General features: G+C 35.9%; 1 protein-coding gene across 1 annotated transcript; it reads right to left on the bottom strand.

The window, feature by feature from the left end:
- Nucleotides 1–1,762: 1,762 nt before the first annotated feature.
- On the bottom strand, nt 1,763–16,514 carry LOC311586297 (vomeronasal type-2 receptor 116-like; the record flags this gene model as incomplete). Its single annotated transcript, XM_084762267.1, has 7 exons — nt 1,763–1,894; nt 4,241–5,082; nt 8,125–8,248; nt 9,847–10,074; nt 12,274–13,089; nt 13,461–13,752; nt 16,456–16,514. The coding sequence occupies 7 exons, from the start codon at nt 16,512–16,514 to the stop codon at nt 1,763–1,765; spliced, it is 2,493 nt and encodes an 830-aa protein (XP_084618393.1).
- Between the last annotated feature and the right edge of the window lie 525 nt (nt 16,515–17,039).

Below are 17,039 nucleotides of genomic sequence, written 5' to 3'. Positions count from 1 at the left end.
AAGGTGATCATCATAGCTTATTTGTGTGAATTAGTCCAGAGAATATATCTTGTTGGTTTAAAACTCAAACAGATGCACTTACTACCACTAATATATAACATATAATATATAATATATAATATATAATATATAATATATAATATATAATATATAATATATGGCCTAGACTTACTCCTGCCTCAGAAGTTTTGTTATGGAATGAATGAAAGTTATTCTTGAGCATGGGGTGGTTTTTGAAGAAGCATTTTCAGATAGGCATATTTTCTTTAGTGTCTGTGTGTGTTAGGATTTTCATTGCTTTGCTAAAAGACTGTGATTGTACATTGTGGGTGGAGGTAATTACAATGAAAAAAACCCATGATTTCAAAAAAGAATGAGCTGTGTGTGAGAGTTTATGGAAGGAGGAGAAGGAGGAAGGGATAATGATGAAATTATATTATATTTTAAATTATATAATAATTGAAAACAAAAGAAATAATAAAATGATAAATAAAATTATTATGATTGATGCACTGAAACTTCTTGAAGCCATTAAAAGGTCAAGATGATCTTTTTATCTAATAATCTTTTCCATGTTTTGGGAGAAATGGGTCCCTTACTACTGACATTTTACTTAAAGATGTTTATAAATTCATATGTTTTGGTGTTACCTTAGATTTGAAATGTGACTACTACTAGCTACCTTTAATTCCTATCTTTAAATTTATTTTAAGTGTAACCACTTAGAACATTTAATTTTCTTATGAAATCAAACATGATTTTCAGCCCTGAAAACTTACCTACAGTTAGCATTATACAAAATGGATGGGTTATATTTCAGAATACATGTGTCTATAACACACAACATAACAATTAGCAAAGTAACAAGTCTGGAATCTGAATGTGAGCAGGGAGAAGAATGTGTGAAGGTTTGGATTGAGAAAGCTGAAGGAATACAAACTGTAATTAAATTACAGTCGCAAAATAAATTATAGTCAAATAAATAAAATAGCAAAAGGGAATTATGGTTGAAGAAAGCAATAAGTAAGTTGTTCATCTAAATCCATATTTTTATATAAAGAGGTCCTATGTTTCATCATTCTTTTTCATTAATTTTCAAACAATCTCATCAACTACAAATGTAAACAAAGAAACACTGGTGATTTTATTTAGCCTTTTTATTCTTTTTTTCTATTTTTCAATTGTAATATGATTTTATCATTACTCCCTCCCCTTCTTTCCTTCTTTCCTCATTACAATATATCTCTTTCTATCTCTGTCTGTCTGCCTGTCTGTCTCTCTCTCTCTTTCACACACACACACAGACACACACACACACACACAGAGACACACACAGACACACAGACACACACACACAGACACACAGACACACACACACAGACACACACACAGACACACACACAGAGACAGACACACATACACACAGACACACACACACACAGACACACATCTTTGGGTATAAATATATATTACTAGGAAATGAATTCTTATTCAAAGGCCCTGATCCTCTGTCTCTTACAGTGTTTCTACTACTTCTTTCTCAATTACAGAGTGAAGGTGCCTAATGCAGGATGAAAGCCACACTTATCTACGAGTGTAAGGACAAATAATTGGGATGATGCTAGGAAATCTGCTGGTGCGTTATGGCCAAGGTATGTGTGCCACTACTTCTTAGAGTTATCATGTGATGCTGATTATTGTTGTTTGTTCATAGGCATCAAATGAAGATGGAACTGTTGCTTGATTTCCTCCTTTTGGAAGCTTAAATGGCACCTTCTGGTAGATGAATGCTAATCCCCAGGGTGGGTGTGCTCAAGTCAGTTTCATCTAAAATGTCTCTGGGCTTGTGTCTGAAGAGCTTGTTGTCGTCAGCAAGAGGGAATATGCCTTCCACCTTCAGGAAAAAAGGTCAATATCAATAGCATAAAATGTTGGAAGAGTCTCTTAGACAACTCTTACCAGTAACTCAAAAGTGGACTTGTAATGCCTGGTGTTGGAGTTGCAGGCAGATGGCAGGACCATTGTCATCACAGATGGCAAAATTTCATTTAAACTAAAATTTATTTTTATACTCACACTTGCAAGTATTAGAAATATTTTAGGTAGATACATTCTAGTATGATTTTTTTTATTTTTCCAGATATAATTTCTGCTATATTTTTCTAACTCTCTAGTTCTTAATTAATATCACCTCATCAGGTTTTTCCATTTCCTTTTTCAAATCCCTTATAGCTGCCTACTTCCTACTGCTCTGACAACAACTCCATTTTAGACCTGGATATGGTAACTTTTTTACAGTACTGGTTTTTGCAATTACTGCAAGACACGGATTCACATCTGAGTACATACGTACTAAAATTTGGAATTAGGACCTTCAGAAGACAGAATATGCAAGGTTTGTCTTTCTGTGTCTGAATTACTTCAAATAGCATGAATTTGTCTGGTTACATCCATTTATAAGTGAATTTCATTTATTATAATGCAGAATAATAATTCATTTTAAGAACATGACTACTATTTAGTTCTCTTTTTTTTGAGACCATAATATGATTATATCATATTATGTGTTTTCATTTCCTTCCCCCCAAACCCCTCTTCTGTATCTCTTTCAAATTACTGGTCTTTTTTCATTAATAGATATTATCTGCATGTATATTCCCTAATATAAACTGATCAGTCTTATAATGGTACTTGTGTGTATGTTTTCAGGGATGACTGTTTGGTGTTTAACAACTAAATGATTGTTAGACTCTTTCCTGGAAAAAACTATTTCTCCCACTCTCAGCCTTTACTAGCTCTCTGTAGAATTTTGTTTCAGTTTGAAACCTATGGCTTCTTCATGGACCACTTCAGTATGTGTAATAACATTACCTTCTTCATTTTATGTATGTGCAAATATATTGGTAAGTCTTATGGTTTGTAACATCCGACATTATTAGGATACACACTTTGAGAGTAAAGTCTGATCCTCTACCTTTTGCAACCCTTTTGCCCCAAAATGTGCATTATTCTCAGAGCTTTAGATGTAGGAATTGTTTTGTAGATGCATCAGAGTTGACTGTTTTCCAAAGTTCTGCCTGTGATTGCTCGTTTTTCTGCCATGATCCTTGCTGCAAAGAAAGCTTATTTAGTAAGCTATGGTCTATACTTACACACTGCGGTTATGAGAATATTTAGGTAGCCATTATTCTGGCTTATTAAAGTGATCATTGTGTGTGGACCATTTAATCTACATTTCTGTGTTATCCATATAATTGACCAGTATAGGTATTGATGGGTAGATAATTCATAAAATGATTGCTTAACACTCTTTCACACACATTGACTGTAGTTTCAGCCACTTCACTCTTTTATATTAATCCACCTTCGTATTTAGTGCACGTCCCATTCACTATCCCAAACAGATCAATTGCACCCTGGCATTGTATTGCATCCTCACAATGTCTGCTATTTTCTACAGCTAGTCCAGGTTGAATATTCACATATGAATATTTGGAGCTAGATATCTTAGAGTAGAGAAAATTAGTAATATTTGTCTTTTGGGATCTGGGTTAACAAATCAATATAATTTATTCTAATTTCATCTATTTATGCAAATGCCAGTTTTAAATAAGCTTATCCAATGAAGGGCATTTAGCTGTTGAGTAGAATAAGCAAAGACAAGGACTAGAGAAGTATCTCTGGAGTGGATGGTTAGTCACTTCAGCACATGTCAATAAATAGGACATCTGGGTCATAAGGTAGATTTATTTTTATCATTTGGAGAATTCTTCACACTGATAACAGTAATGCTCAACTTGTTTAAAATCCCTTTCCAGAGATCCAGTTCTACCCATAATTCCATAGGAGAATATCCCATACCACAGAAAGCCCATTATACTAAAGAACAACAAAGAGAACAAGTGTTTTGTTCATGTATTATTTACCTCAGTATCCTGTACCTAAATTGTGGTTATTTATATTGTCTAAAATTAATATATATCATGAATAACTTACAAACACGTGTTTCAGCAGTAGGTTCTGTTTTGAGATAGTATGTCTGAGTCTATGAGCAAAGGGCACTTATTTTTGCTGACATATGTATTTCTGTAAAATTACTGAAAAGTAGGTAAATATTTCAATTTCAGTATTATAACGGGTTTATTTCAGAGACTTAACTCATCAAGTGGTCATTTTCTTATATGATGCCTTTTGTTTTTAAACATCTCAATGAGATTTTATCAGGTCTTAAGAAAATAACGTAGCACTTTGGGAAAAAGATGCACCCTAGCAGCCCTGCACTGGAAGACAAGATGGAGAAGACCTCCACGGCCACCATGGCTTTGCCCTTGGTGCTGTGGTAGACAGGGAGGAAGGTGACCCAAACACTCATGAACAGCAGCATGCTGAATGTCAGGAACTTGGCTTCATTGAAAGTGTCAGGGAGATTCCTCACCAGGAAAGCCACAGTGTAACTCCCCAAGGCCAGGGTCCCTAAGTATCCTAGAACACAGTAGAAAGCAGTAACTGAGCCCTTGTTGCATAAAAGGATGACATGAGCATGTTCTGAGTGTGCATCTGTGTCAATATAGGGAGGTGAAGTTCCCAGCCAGACTCCAGAGAGAATAAGTTGGATCAGGAGACAGATGGGGATGACAGAGTTATAGATGCCTGAGGCAAACAACCTTCTCATTGTCCTTCCTGGTTTCGTGACCCTAAAAGCCATAATTACAGTTATAGTTTTGGCCAAAACAGTGGAAAGAGCCAGCGTGAACACAAGTGCAAATGTAATTTGTTGCAGTATACAGGAGGCCTTGTTTGGGCGGCCAATGAAGAGAAAGGGACAGAGGAAGCAGAGGAGGATGGAGATGAGCAGGATGTAGCTGAGAGTTCTGTTGTTGGCCTTGACAATGGATGAGTCTTGGTGCTTGAGAAAGATCCCCAACACTATGGCTGTGATGACACAGAAGCACAGAGCTGTGCAGGCCAGAGCCATGCCCAGAGGATCCTCGAAGGACAGGAAGATAATTGACTTGGGCAGACAACAGTTTCTCTCAGAATTAGGGTACTCTTGACTTTGGCAAGGGATGCACTCCTTCTGATCTGTGGGTAGGAAGTGAGTCAAAATTTCAGTTTGCACAATTATTTACTCATTCCACATTCAAATCATGAAGACTAATTATCAATGTCGTTTGCCAAAAAAGACGAACACACACACACACACACAAAACAAAACTTGGGGAGGAAGAAATATTCTACTTCTTGATAGTGCCAAAAATATGAAACTTTTATAAATCCCATTTCCCTCATTCATCTTATTTACTTAATAATAAGCCTTCTGCTCACAAGTTTAATCTTGTTTTTGTAAGGCAGTTGAAGTGAAATCCATATCACTCATATACAGATAAAGTAAATCTATCAAGCAATCCACAAAGTGAATTTAAAAATTATTTATTTTTATTCATTCTTTGAGATTCTAAATATGTGTACAATGTGTTTTGTTCACATAGGCGTATCAAAATACACATCACTGATTTCACCATCATAAGCACTTTTAGGGTTTTCTTTATTGGTTGGTTGGTTTTTATTTTTGAATACTCACAGTTTAAGTTGATATTTGTTAATCCACTTCTGTATAATTCTCCTAAGGTATGGTGGGAACAAGTTAGATCTCATCTTTTTGGACTAGGAAATAATCATTTGACAATAAATATACAACCCTTGCATCAACAAATTGCAGCTGTAAGATCAGATAAATCAGGAATATTCTCAACTGCAGAAGTTCAAAACAAACTTTTATACTCTTTGACATCCTTTGATTCAGTTCAGGACACTCTGTCTTTTATTATTAATTCAGGAATAAACCTGGAAACTGTTCTAATTTTAGGTTTAGGTTTTAGCTTTAATATTTTCTTTTAGTATAGGCTTAGACCTCTCAGAAAATGCACCTTAAAGTGGGAAGTCAGACAATATACACTACTGAAGGAATAAATCTCAGTAAGAAAGATAGCTTGACTAAAGTAAACTTTCCCTATGTATACTATAGGTGATGACACATATAGTAAAAGCAGTTAGTTATTAGCATTGGATATTCATAAAAAGACAAGTTATGTTATTTTGAGTTTAGAGTGCTCTTATAGTGCTAACCCTGCCAGCCTTAGGTTTGGATGTCATATACTAAATGTGTTTTTCTTGGAGGAGATATTAATTAGAATTTTAAATTAGAATTATAGGAGTAGTAATAATAACAATGTCTGTCCTGTTTGTATTTTATAATTTGAAATAAATTTGTAACCCTGCATGTGCAATGAAAAATCAAACACCTGCTCTCTACCACTTGTATAATGATTAGCTGGTCTTTGTTGTGAAACTTGAATAAGTAAAAAAAAACCTAGTTGCTACTCAGTCAGAGGCACAGAAACAGCCTGACGTCTATAAACTCATGGCCACAGAAAGGGTTAATTGTTAGTGGTCATTTGTGAGATTCCCCTGACCATTGTGCTTGGTCCATTCTCTCCCCTGCTGACCCCTTATCATCTCTGAGGACCTCTCTGTTAGCGAAGGCCTGCTGACTCTTTTCTTCATTCTCAGGAAGGTCCCCCAGGATGCCCCAGGCACAGGCTCATAGAGAGTGAACACCAATAAGAGACTATGAATAGGATTCATCTGGGCTTGCTACACATATGTAGCAGTTGTTCAGCTGGGTTTTCATGTGGGACACCTAACAGCAAGACCAGGGTCTGTCTCTGACTCTTTTGCCTGGTATTTGATCACTTCACACTAATTGGAATGTCTTGTGTATCCTCGAGAGCAGAATATGTGCACAGCCTTAAACAGATTTACAATAATGTCCTCTCATGTCCATATGGAACACACACAAACATACACACAGAGATGGAGGGGGATATGAAGACAGGAAGCAGATAAGATACACAATGAAAAATAATGGTTATATTTTTAAGATCTTATTTTTACCTGTAGATATCTGTTACTTATTCTTTGTAAGTGGAAATAAAGGTTCATTCCCTTAAAGTGATGACAATATTATATAATTTTTGCAAGGAATTTAATGTACCATAACAATAGTTCTTAGAAAATAAAAATATTTAATTAATTTTTCAATGTTTCATTGTTTACAATGGAGTTGGGTTTTTTTTGTTTGTTTTGTTTTGGTTTTTTGCTATACAGTTAAGTGTTGGCCTTTTTTGGTTTTTTCTTTGTTTTTGTTCTTGTTTTTTGAGGATTCTCTGTGTAGCCTTGACTGTCCTGGAATTGCTTTGTAGACCAGGCTAACCTTGAACTCACAGAGCTTCGCCTGCCTCTGCCACCCAAGTGCTGGGATTAAAGGCATGATCCACCACTGCTTGGCAAGGGGTTGTACTTTTTGAAGATAGTACTTAAATAGTAAATTGTCATCATTATTAGAATGTTCTATTTTCCTTCTTTTTTATTCTTTGTAATTTTTTAATTTTTAAATTATAACACATTTATCTCATTATTCCTATTTTTGTTGTTCTCTCTAAACCTTCTCCTGGACCTACCATATACTTGACACAAAATTCATGACCTCTTTTCATTAAATGGTATTTGTATGTGTGTGTGTGTGTGTGTGTGTGTGTGTGTGTGTGTGTGTGTGTGTGTGTTTGTATTCATAAATACAACATGCTCAGTCCATATAATATTACTTGTATATGTTTTCTCATGGTGGACCACAAAGATCTATAGGGATCCATATATTCATTTATAAAGACTTATATTTCCTACTGTTGTCTATACTCTAAATGACAACCTCGGCTTAATTTCAGGGAAGAATCTCCAGCCTTGTTTATTCAACATACAAAGTGGTCCTGGAAAATTGAAGATCTCACATTTAATGGGGAGCCTATACTATTACTGCAAGATTTGAAATGGCAATTCCATGTGACAAAAGTCATGTTTTGGAAGGAGGATGCAGACATCACAATAGCGTGACAACATAAACTCAAATCTTAACTCATTGCATGGCATCTGCAGTGATTACTAATGGATATGGGGATGAGTGAAGGAGACATGGAGAACAGCACTGCATTATGACAATAACAAAGTTACTTCTTAGTTTTCTCCCACATTCTGAAGCAGTTAGAGTAATGGTAATATTTTTTTAACCTGTCTGGTTGGAAATGTGCCCCTCTGGACATAAGACACAAGAAAAACAGCACACAGGTCTTTCTTCTTGTAGAACTTTCCGGAGTCCTAGACCACAGCTCGGTGTACAAACAGATTGAGGAGTCTGAGGGCAACAAAGAAAAACTGATCATAATATTGAACAGTAGTTTGAAATATTTTAAGCTAATCAACGTAAATGCACATATCCTATGGAACAGTGTGGTTTCTATATGGGAGTGCTGAATGCAGTTGAAGTTAGCATACTTCCCAATGCTAAATGTTCAGCATTCCTTTATGATGATCAAACTGAGGCTCACATCTGTCTAACCTTTGTGAAATGTGTAGAGTGTCTATATATTCTCTGCTATGAGGCAGAAATCCAGAACTCCTTCTATTTGTGAATTATGGAAGAGGAACAGTTGGACTGTCACCCTGAAACCTAGTTACCCTTGCCTCATCCATTTCTCCCTTTATATTAACCATCATAGAGTAACACCAAAAATGATTCAGCTGTAGGAGGAAGGTCAATTTGCTCAGGAAAGATATTTTGGATGCATGATCACAGCTTCTCCTGATACCATCAATGTTGACATTCTATAGACACTGAGTTATGAAACATTAATGTGACTTTCAACCTTCCCTACCAATGCTAAGAATACTTCTATGCTTTTTCTTTCAAACATTAGTGATGTCTTCTCTTAGGATTTTCAACATCTGCATTCTTAGTTGATCACATTAACTACCAAATTTCTAGCACAACTTGTCATATTTTAGTAATTGTATAGGACAGGCATATTTCTATCTTTCCTTAGACCTTTTTCCGCATTGATTTGGACTCAGCTTCTGTCTCATACATATCTACAGATTAACAGGAAAGTGGGGCTGGGGGGTTAGCTCATCAGTTAAGAATCCATGTTGCTCTCACAGAGAAATTTCAGTTTAGTTCTTAAGTCATACATTAAGGAGCTCATATATTTTTGTTATAGAAATTGCATAATTTTTCTTGTTTATGCTAACTCAAAAAGTAATAAAATATTGATATACTTGACTGTGAATTTTGTTAATGGAAGGATGCACTTAACTTCAGCTGGCATGTATAATGTAAATCTGTGAATATATAAATATATGTTTGTGTACATGTGTATGTATACAGATAAGAACACACACACACACACACACACACACACACATACACCTATATATAACCATGAACACACATTCATCTTTCCACTGCAGCATTAATGAACACACACATTAACATTCAATTAACATAATTCTAATGATTTATTTCTAATTTAAAGTCATTAATCACAACTAAGGAGGTGATTTAATATTTAACATGTTTGCCAAAGAAGAATGAAAATCTGAATTTGATCATGCTGGATGGATGGAAACAAAATTTGGGCATAGGCAAAAACATGTTTGAAGGCCGAAGTTTTCAATAATGAAGACAGGGATAGAGGCTAAGTAATGCTATCAACTGGGTACAGCAAAATCTGAAAGGAAGGGTTTCAGAGAGATATCCTGTTTAAAAATGAAATCGAGAGCAACAGAAGAAGATAAGCATATATATGCTCACATGCATGAGCATAAAATCACAATAACCTAAAATCTTAATATGTAACAATTATTTTAAAACTCCAAAGATATATCACACAATCAATTTTCATAATCCTTTACAAAAAAATTTCTCTACATACTAAATATTGAAAATTTCCAGACCTGATTAAAGTTGCTTGGCCATTTAATCAGAACTTCACTGATGAAAAATCCTTGATCTTGTGGACTTTTAAAGACAAACTCTCCCACTTTAACTGGTAATGAGGGATGCTTAGTATATTCCATCAAGTTCTGTATATCATATATTTCCGTAATACTCTTATCTTTATCAAAGCTTATTTCTTCTCCAGCAGCATTTTTAACTTGGATTGTCCTCAGAAAGGGGCGAAGCTGCAGAGGGACAACATTTGGACAGGAGTAGTTCATGCAAATTACCGGTTGATAATCTCTAAAAGAAATTTATTTTTTTTCTCTCTCTCTAACATGGGTTTCTTCTTGAAGATGTGTACATTGTTTAGATGTCTCTCCAGCTCATTTAGTGAAATAAACATTTTTCCCCCCATGATAGTAATGCAAGAATTACTGAACACAAGTAAACACGTTGTCAAAGGGATGGAACCTAGCATAGTGTGGAGCACGTTCTTAGTTGGAAAAAGGTTCTGTTTCTTTCCCCAGCACCAGAAAACAGTTTCCAATTAGAAAATTTATATATTTTTAGTGTAAAATTTGAGTACAAATATAAACACCATTATTTCTGAAATTCATATGTAGTAAGGTGTGCCCATTTTATGCCACAAAATGAACATATGGGAACATTTTATTTAGGTAGACAGCTAGACATGGAGATATAGAGAGTTCCTTGACGTGATAATATTAAAAGGAGTTTATACAAACTGTGAAAATCATGAAAAAATGTATATTAAACGTGCACAAAATTATGTGTCAGTTTTACTTAAGGAAACTGAAACGAGGATCACAGGGCCCCTCTTCGCTACTTGATCTATTTTGGGTCACATTTGACTTTCAACTTTGATATGAATCATAAGTAAGAAAATTTTGTCTAAGTTTTCTGTGACTTAACTCAAGTTTTAAAAATATTACTTTATGTTTTAGATTAACTTATTTTATTTTTTAAAAAGAGTGTTCTTCATACATGTATGTATGTACACTACACATATGCCCCCTGCCTGTGAATGTGAGAAGAATGCATATCCACCAGTTACAGAGACTTGCAATATTTTGTACCAGGACCAGACCCTGGGATTCCTCAAGACCAACAAGTGCTTCTAACCGCTGAGAAATCTTTGGCCTCTAGATTTGTGTTATTTTTAATTTGTTTTTTTTTTTTGCCTAAATGTATGGTGTGTGTGTGTGTGTGTGTGTGTGTGTGTGTGTGTGTGTGTGTGTGTGTACCAAGTCCATGACTTATAAATGAATAGGGCAGATATGTAAGCCATGCTCCTGGTAACTGGAGTTAAAGACAACTGTGTGCCATCATGGGTGTGTGTTTACAACCTAACTCATGTCCTCTGAAAATGCTCTTAATTGCTGAGTCATCCCTTCAGCATCCTTTAATTACACACCTAACTTAATACAATGGCTTAATAATTCAACTTCTGTTGAATTATTACCTTCTGTTGTTTTACCTAATTAACAATTGCTGTTATAAGGACCTGCTGCTTATGTACTCAGTTATTTATACAAGGTACACACTAACTAACCTAATATATCATCTACAGAAAGCCATATTCAAAAATTGCATCAATGTCTATGTAAAATATTATTGTTCTTCATCATACTCAAAATTATATATTACATTCTACATTCAAAATTTATTTTTATTCACCTATCTTTGATTAACTTAAAAGCTCAATTGACCTGTTCATCAATCTTCTTGATGACACCCTATTTGAAAGTAGCCATGAAGGCTCATAGCTGTAAATGAATCTTCGGTCTATATCTTATTGTTTAAACCCCAAACATATCCACTTATTATTAATACATGGAAATATGGCCAAGGCTCATGTGCACTGTCAGTGTTTCAACATGTAATAATGGAAGCACAGCCTTGGTCTTACCTGCATTTTACCTAATTAAGAATAAAAAATTTGTAAAACCAATTACTTTTCAGTCACTTATGACTCTAGAACAGGCTACTTATTTTTCAAAAGGATTCTTGCTAAGGTCTCATGCCATTAAATAGATTGCATTTATATGAAATGGCAGCTTTGGATGTATTCAATATGTGTATATCTTTTGGCAATGGACATATTACATGAAAATTGTAAATTTTGATTGTTGAATTTTCTATATTTTGGCATTATTTACATTTATATCTTAAAACATTTCACCACACTAGGAAAATTATTGTTGAAATTCATTCAAATGTAATGTCTTCAAATCTGCATTTAGTCCCCAAATCATGTAAGATAATTACAGATATATACACATACACTGTGATAGAACCCTTTTCCATATTAATTTTTACTTTTAATTATGAGATAAAGATGTGTATTTCCTTGACCACAGTAAATTACATAGTAATATTTTAACCTCCTGATGCTTCCCTTGCTTATGAGGGAGGCTTACCTGCCATGGGAGAAGCTGGCCATTGTTTGTGTCTTCATGAGAGCCCAGTTCTGTTTTGTGCAACAGCATTTTATGTAAGGCATGGGCCATTGCATACACTGCATTCCATATGGAATAACTGGGCTCAGAAACTGTCATCATTTCATGTTTTTCATACATACTCTTTAGGGACATGTTTGATGGACAGAGTGTATGATTTCCACATAGCAAATCAGGAGGAGAACAATAAAAATTGTCAACCCAGAATTTAAAGAAATATAAATCTCCTGGGTACTGGGATGGTGTAAGAGCCTCAAGAAAGTTCTTGAGGCCAGGGATCATTTTCTTCTTTGAAAATAAAAAGCTTCCACTGAAAAAGTTAATCCAATCACTTTTTTTATAGACTATAGTTTCTAAATATGTAAAGTGTTGCTTTGCCATGATCCATACTATCTTTTTTGTTAGAGGTACATTATTTGCAATAAGGAACATTAGAAGGTCATTTATATCACCATAGAATATTGCTACATTTACTTGTGTATGTTGGTTCATGTTCAAAATACCAAGACCATATTTTCCCCACAATTTCCAATTAACTGGGATTATATGTGTAAAAGCCACACAGATATCTTCTGAAGTCATCTCAGCTTTAAGCTGAGAAAGGAACTCCTTTCCTTTCAGATCATCAGCCACAAGAAGCCCCACCCACTTCCAGCCAAAGTGTAGCAGTAAAGAGATGACAGCTTGGGTTACAGCTCTGTCTTTAGGAGACATCTGATAAAGGGATGGGAATGTACCTTTGTCACTTAGCACAGTATCAAAAGGTCCATATGTGACCTAAAGAAGCAAAAACAGAGAGTGTGAGTTACTATGTAGTAGGAATCATCAGCCTGTATGAATTATGACATGTTTACATGCTATCTTGTTTAGTTACATAGCTGTATTGTAAACTTTGACTTATGAGCAAATGTAGCCTGAGAATCTCCAGTATATTTTCCGGTGTTTGGAGATGGAATCATAATTAATACTAGTGATCTGTTAGAAATTCAGATACTTTACTGCTCATGCTTCTCATCATACTCTTGCTATATCAAAATAACTCATTCACTGTTATTTTCAATCTGCCTACAGTAAATATAAACCCCATATCTGTTTTATTTGGGTCATGTAGCTATGTGATTGTGGACAAAAATACTTTCCTAACTTACTTGTGGGACTTTGTAGAACTCCAAAAGTGTTCCAATTGCAGCAGAAAATTCAGGCATGGTTCCTGAAAGAACTCCTAGAGCTTTGTGTTGAGTTTTGCAGTTGTAGTTACAGATATACTCACTCCTTCCAGACAGCCACATCAGAGGCCCCTCCAAGGTCTTTCTGTTAGAAATAAAAGCATTGTAGAGGTGGAAACCCAAGGTCACATTGGGAAGCAGGTGTGAGTCCTTATTGATCTCCTCAATGGCAAAGTATAAGATCAACATGTATTGATGGTTTTTCCATTTCCAGCTAAACAATAGGAAGAGACTGATGAGTATAGTTAGACCATTTTTCTCAGAAACTCTTTATTAAATTTAGGACAATATATGTCTTAAGCCCTGGCTTCTCCTTTGACATGTTAAGCTTGTGTGAGTGAGAACGGACAACTCAGGAACATCATGGACTCACTCCTGAATTATCAGATATTGACTTGTTTTTAAGAAATTTTTTTTCTTGAAGTGTATTTATAAATTCAAGTGCAACTTGCTTTTTTCCAATTACTGGTGAATACATAAGTGTTTATGATATTTCTCTTTAGGGGAACATGGTGATACAGAAGAGTCACAAAGAGGTTCATCATATAGGTAAATATGATCTTCACATGCTTTTATTTTGCAATTAATCAATTTTGTATTACTTAAAAATTGTAAAAAAAAATCTTGTTTACATACATTCCTAGTATAAAGTGTCCATTTGGGAGATGGACTGATGGCCAGGCATTTAGCCACACCGACCCCCCTTTGAAGGAAATTTGGCATCAGTTCTCAGTTCCTACAGATGATAAGTTATATTTCTGTCATCTGTGGGCACCAGGCACACATGTGGCATTCACACATATACAAAAAGTTAAACAATCAAATACATGAAATAAAGATAAATAAACCTATTCTGGGGGCTTGATAAATGACTCTGGCCTTATGATTACTCCCCACTCTTGTGGAAGATCATGACTGACATCACATTGGACATGCTTTGGGTTACTATAGTATGTTACACAGGTTCTAGTGGATCTCTGAACTGCTCTTGCTTCTGCAGGTACAGGCATAGATGTGACACACACACAAACATAGAAACATAAAATAAATTAATAAACAATAAATAAACTTTTATAAAAATGTAAGAATTAATAGCAAGAGGAAAAGTGTTTCTCTAAGCTTGTATATTAACAAAATGAGTACAGATTCCTGCGTAAGGCAGTGAAAGAAAAAAGTAAGTAAAACTAGCATTTTAATAAGAGGTAACCTAGTGAGGCTGGCTCTGACATGGTCCCTGTTGCCTGCTTTTTATGTCACTTTCCCCAGTCAGGGCTGCCTTGCCTGGCCATAGGTGAAGAAATGCTCTCAATTATGATATGGCTTCATATGCTGTGTTGGGTGGGGGATTTGCCTTGTCTGGGGAGTATGGAATGGGAAATGGGGAAACAGAGAGGGAGTATGGGTCCATGGAGAGAGGAGAGATTGGGCTATGGTCAAGAAGTAAAGCGAATAAGTAGTTTAAATAATTAAAGCAGAAATAATACAAATATGTAATAGATAAAATCATTAAAAAGTGAAATGAAAAGAGAAAAACCTGAGTCCATTAAGTAAAAGAGTGCTCACGATTGGAGGAAATGAAACTTTGATGCATCTAGGTAGGCTGAACTCTCTCAGTCATGGCATTGGGTGGTAGTGGAGGGATCCTTGGTAGCTACTTTCACAACCTGTGTTAGACACAAGATGGCTGGCATCACTAGAAGCATTAAAGAGCAATTGTGAGCCTGAGGTACATTGAGTTATGTTAAGGAACTAGTAAGACCAGCTTAGACATCAACTGGGAAAACTGAGTCAGGGCATAGATCCAGCAACTGTCTAGGGTCCCTGCATCCTTTCTCTGAGGGCAGCTTTCAAGGCCATAACTGATTGTTACCAGAGATGGCTTCCACTGAAAGTGGCAAACTGGGAGGCCAGAATTAAATTGCTCAAGGTGAGCTGGTGCTGATGGGTTCCAGGTGGGTGCTTACAGCTATCATTTAAGCAATGTCTAGGGCTGATGGCTCCTAGAGGGACCTTTCATTGATGGTGGCATGTGATGGCTAGGGATGATGGCTTCCAGAGGGAATTTTCCACTGTTAGTGACAAAGCATCTAAAAAAGAAAGCAAAAGGAGAGAAAAGAACCATGCACACACATACACATGCTTGCACTTGATGAATTAAGGCAGACTCCAACAGGTAGATTCCAACAAGCTTCTTCTTTAAAACTTCTCTTACTTTACAAATTTTACATACGTACATACACACATAAATACATTTATGTATTGTGAGAATAGAAATATATTGCAACAAACTTACAAGGCATATACACAAATAAAAATATGTTAATGGATGGAACAACTCCAAAGATCCAGTTGCAAACCAGCGAGCATTATTCAAATGGACAAAAGTATACATACACATATTTCGTTAATGGGGAAAAAAACTCAGAAGATGGAATTCCAACAACCTTATTATTTCTCCTACAGCTTATGTATCCCAGCAAGATGTTCTAAGCAATTAAAAAAAATCACAAAGTGGTTACATTCTATGTTTCTCTAACTGACTAGTTACAACGAGTATATGTAATAGAAACATGTTCTCCAATACCTTCACATGCTCAAACATTTTACATACTATGGATGAAAACATACATGAAAAACAAGTTTTTTCCAGGAATCTATGTACATTTGTAACTAAATAACTTGTTACATATTAACAGAGTATAACAAGCAAGGTACTTTCTGTGCCAGCATTTATTTATTTATTTATTTTTACAGGCAGACTGTAATATACAGTTACAATGAAATAATCAGTAATCTTAAAAAGTAATCTTATGGGGTGATCCAAGATGGTGACATAGATCACACACTGATTCTGACTAGCTGTGGGGCATCCAAGCCCCTTTGGTATCTGATCTATCTCAGATGCCCAGTTGCTTACAGGCCTATCCCAGATGAGTCACAGACGAGACTGTCACAGGAATGACCTATGCAGGCCATACTCCACATTAGCTGCTATTCCATGAGCAGCTTTGTGCTCTGATATCTCTTCACGAGCCAGCAACTTGCTGGCCTAGCCCAACTGGGGTACAGAGTAGAAAACAGAGCACTGTCATCTCAAGAAGGCCTGTTGATCACCCCAGAAGCTATGAGCTCTGGTCCCCTTCAGTGCTTCACCTGCTTCCCAGCTGGGCCCATCTGGGATACAGAGGAGATAAGCCAAGCTGAGTCTGGTGTGAGCCAAGACACACATTTGTTGCCATGTCAAGAAGGTTCGTAAGACACGAGCAGTTTCAAGCTTGAATCTCCCCAGCTGGTTACTTACCTAGCCCATATGGAATACTAAGCAGATAGGCAGAGCCCTATATTCTCAAAAAGGACTGTAGGACACTTAACCTGCTTTGGGCTTGGAAATCTATCAACCCACTCTACTCCTGCCTGACTTAACTGGAACACCGAGAACAGAGCTGTGCCAAGCTTTGTGCAGGCTCTAACACCCACAGTCCTGCATCCTGAGGAGGCCTC

The sequence above is a fragment of the Acomys minous genome, assembly GCF_964271855.1.
Source record: "Acomys minous genome assembly, chromosome: 16".
Lineage (NCBI taxonomy): Eukaryota > Metazoa > Chordata > Mammalia > Rodentia > Muridae > Acomys > Acomys minous.
The sequence above is the reverse complement of the archived record's forward strand: the minus strand, read 5'-3'. Positions and strand labels throughout refer to the sequence as shown.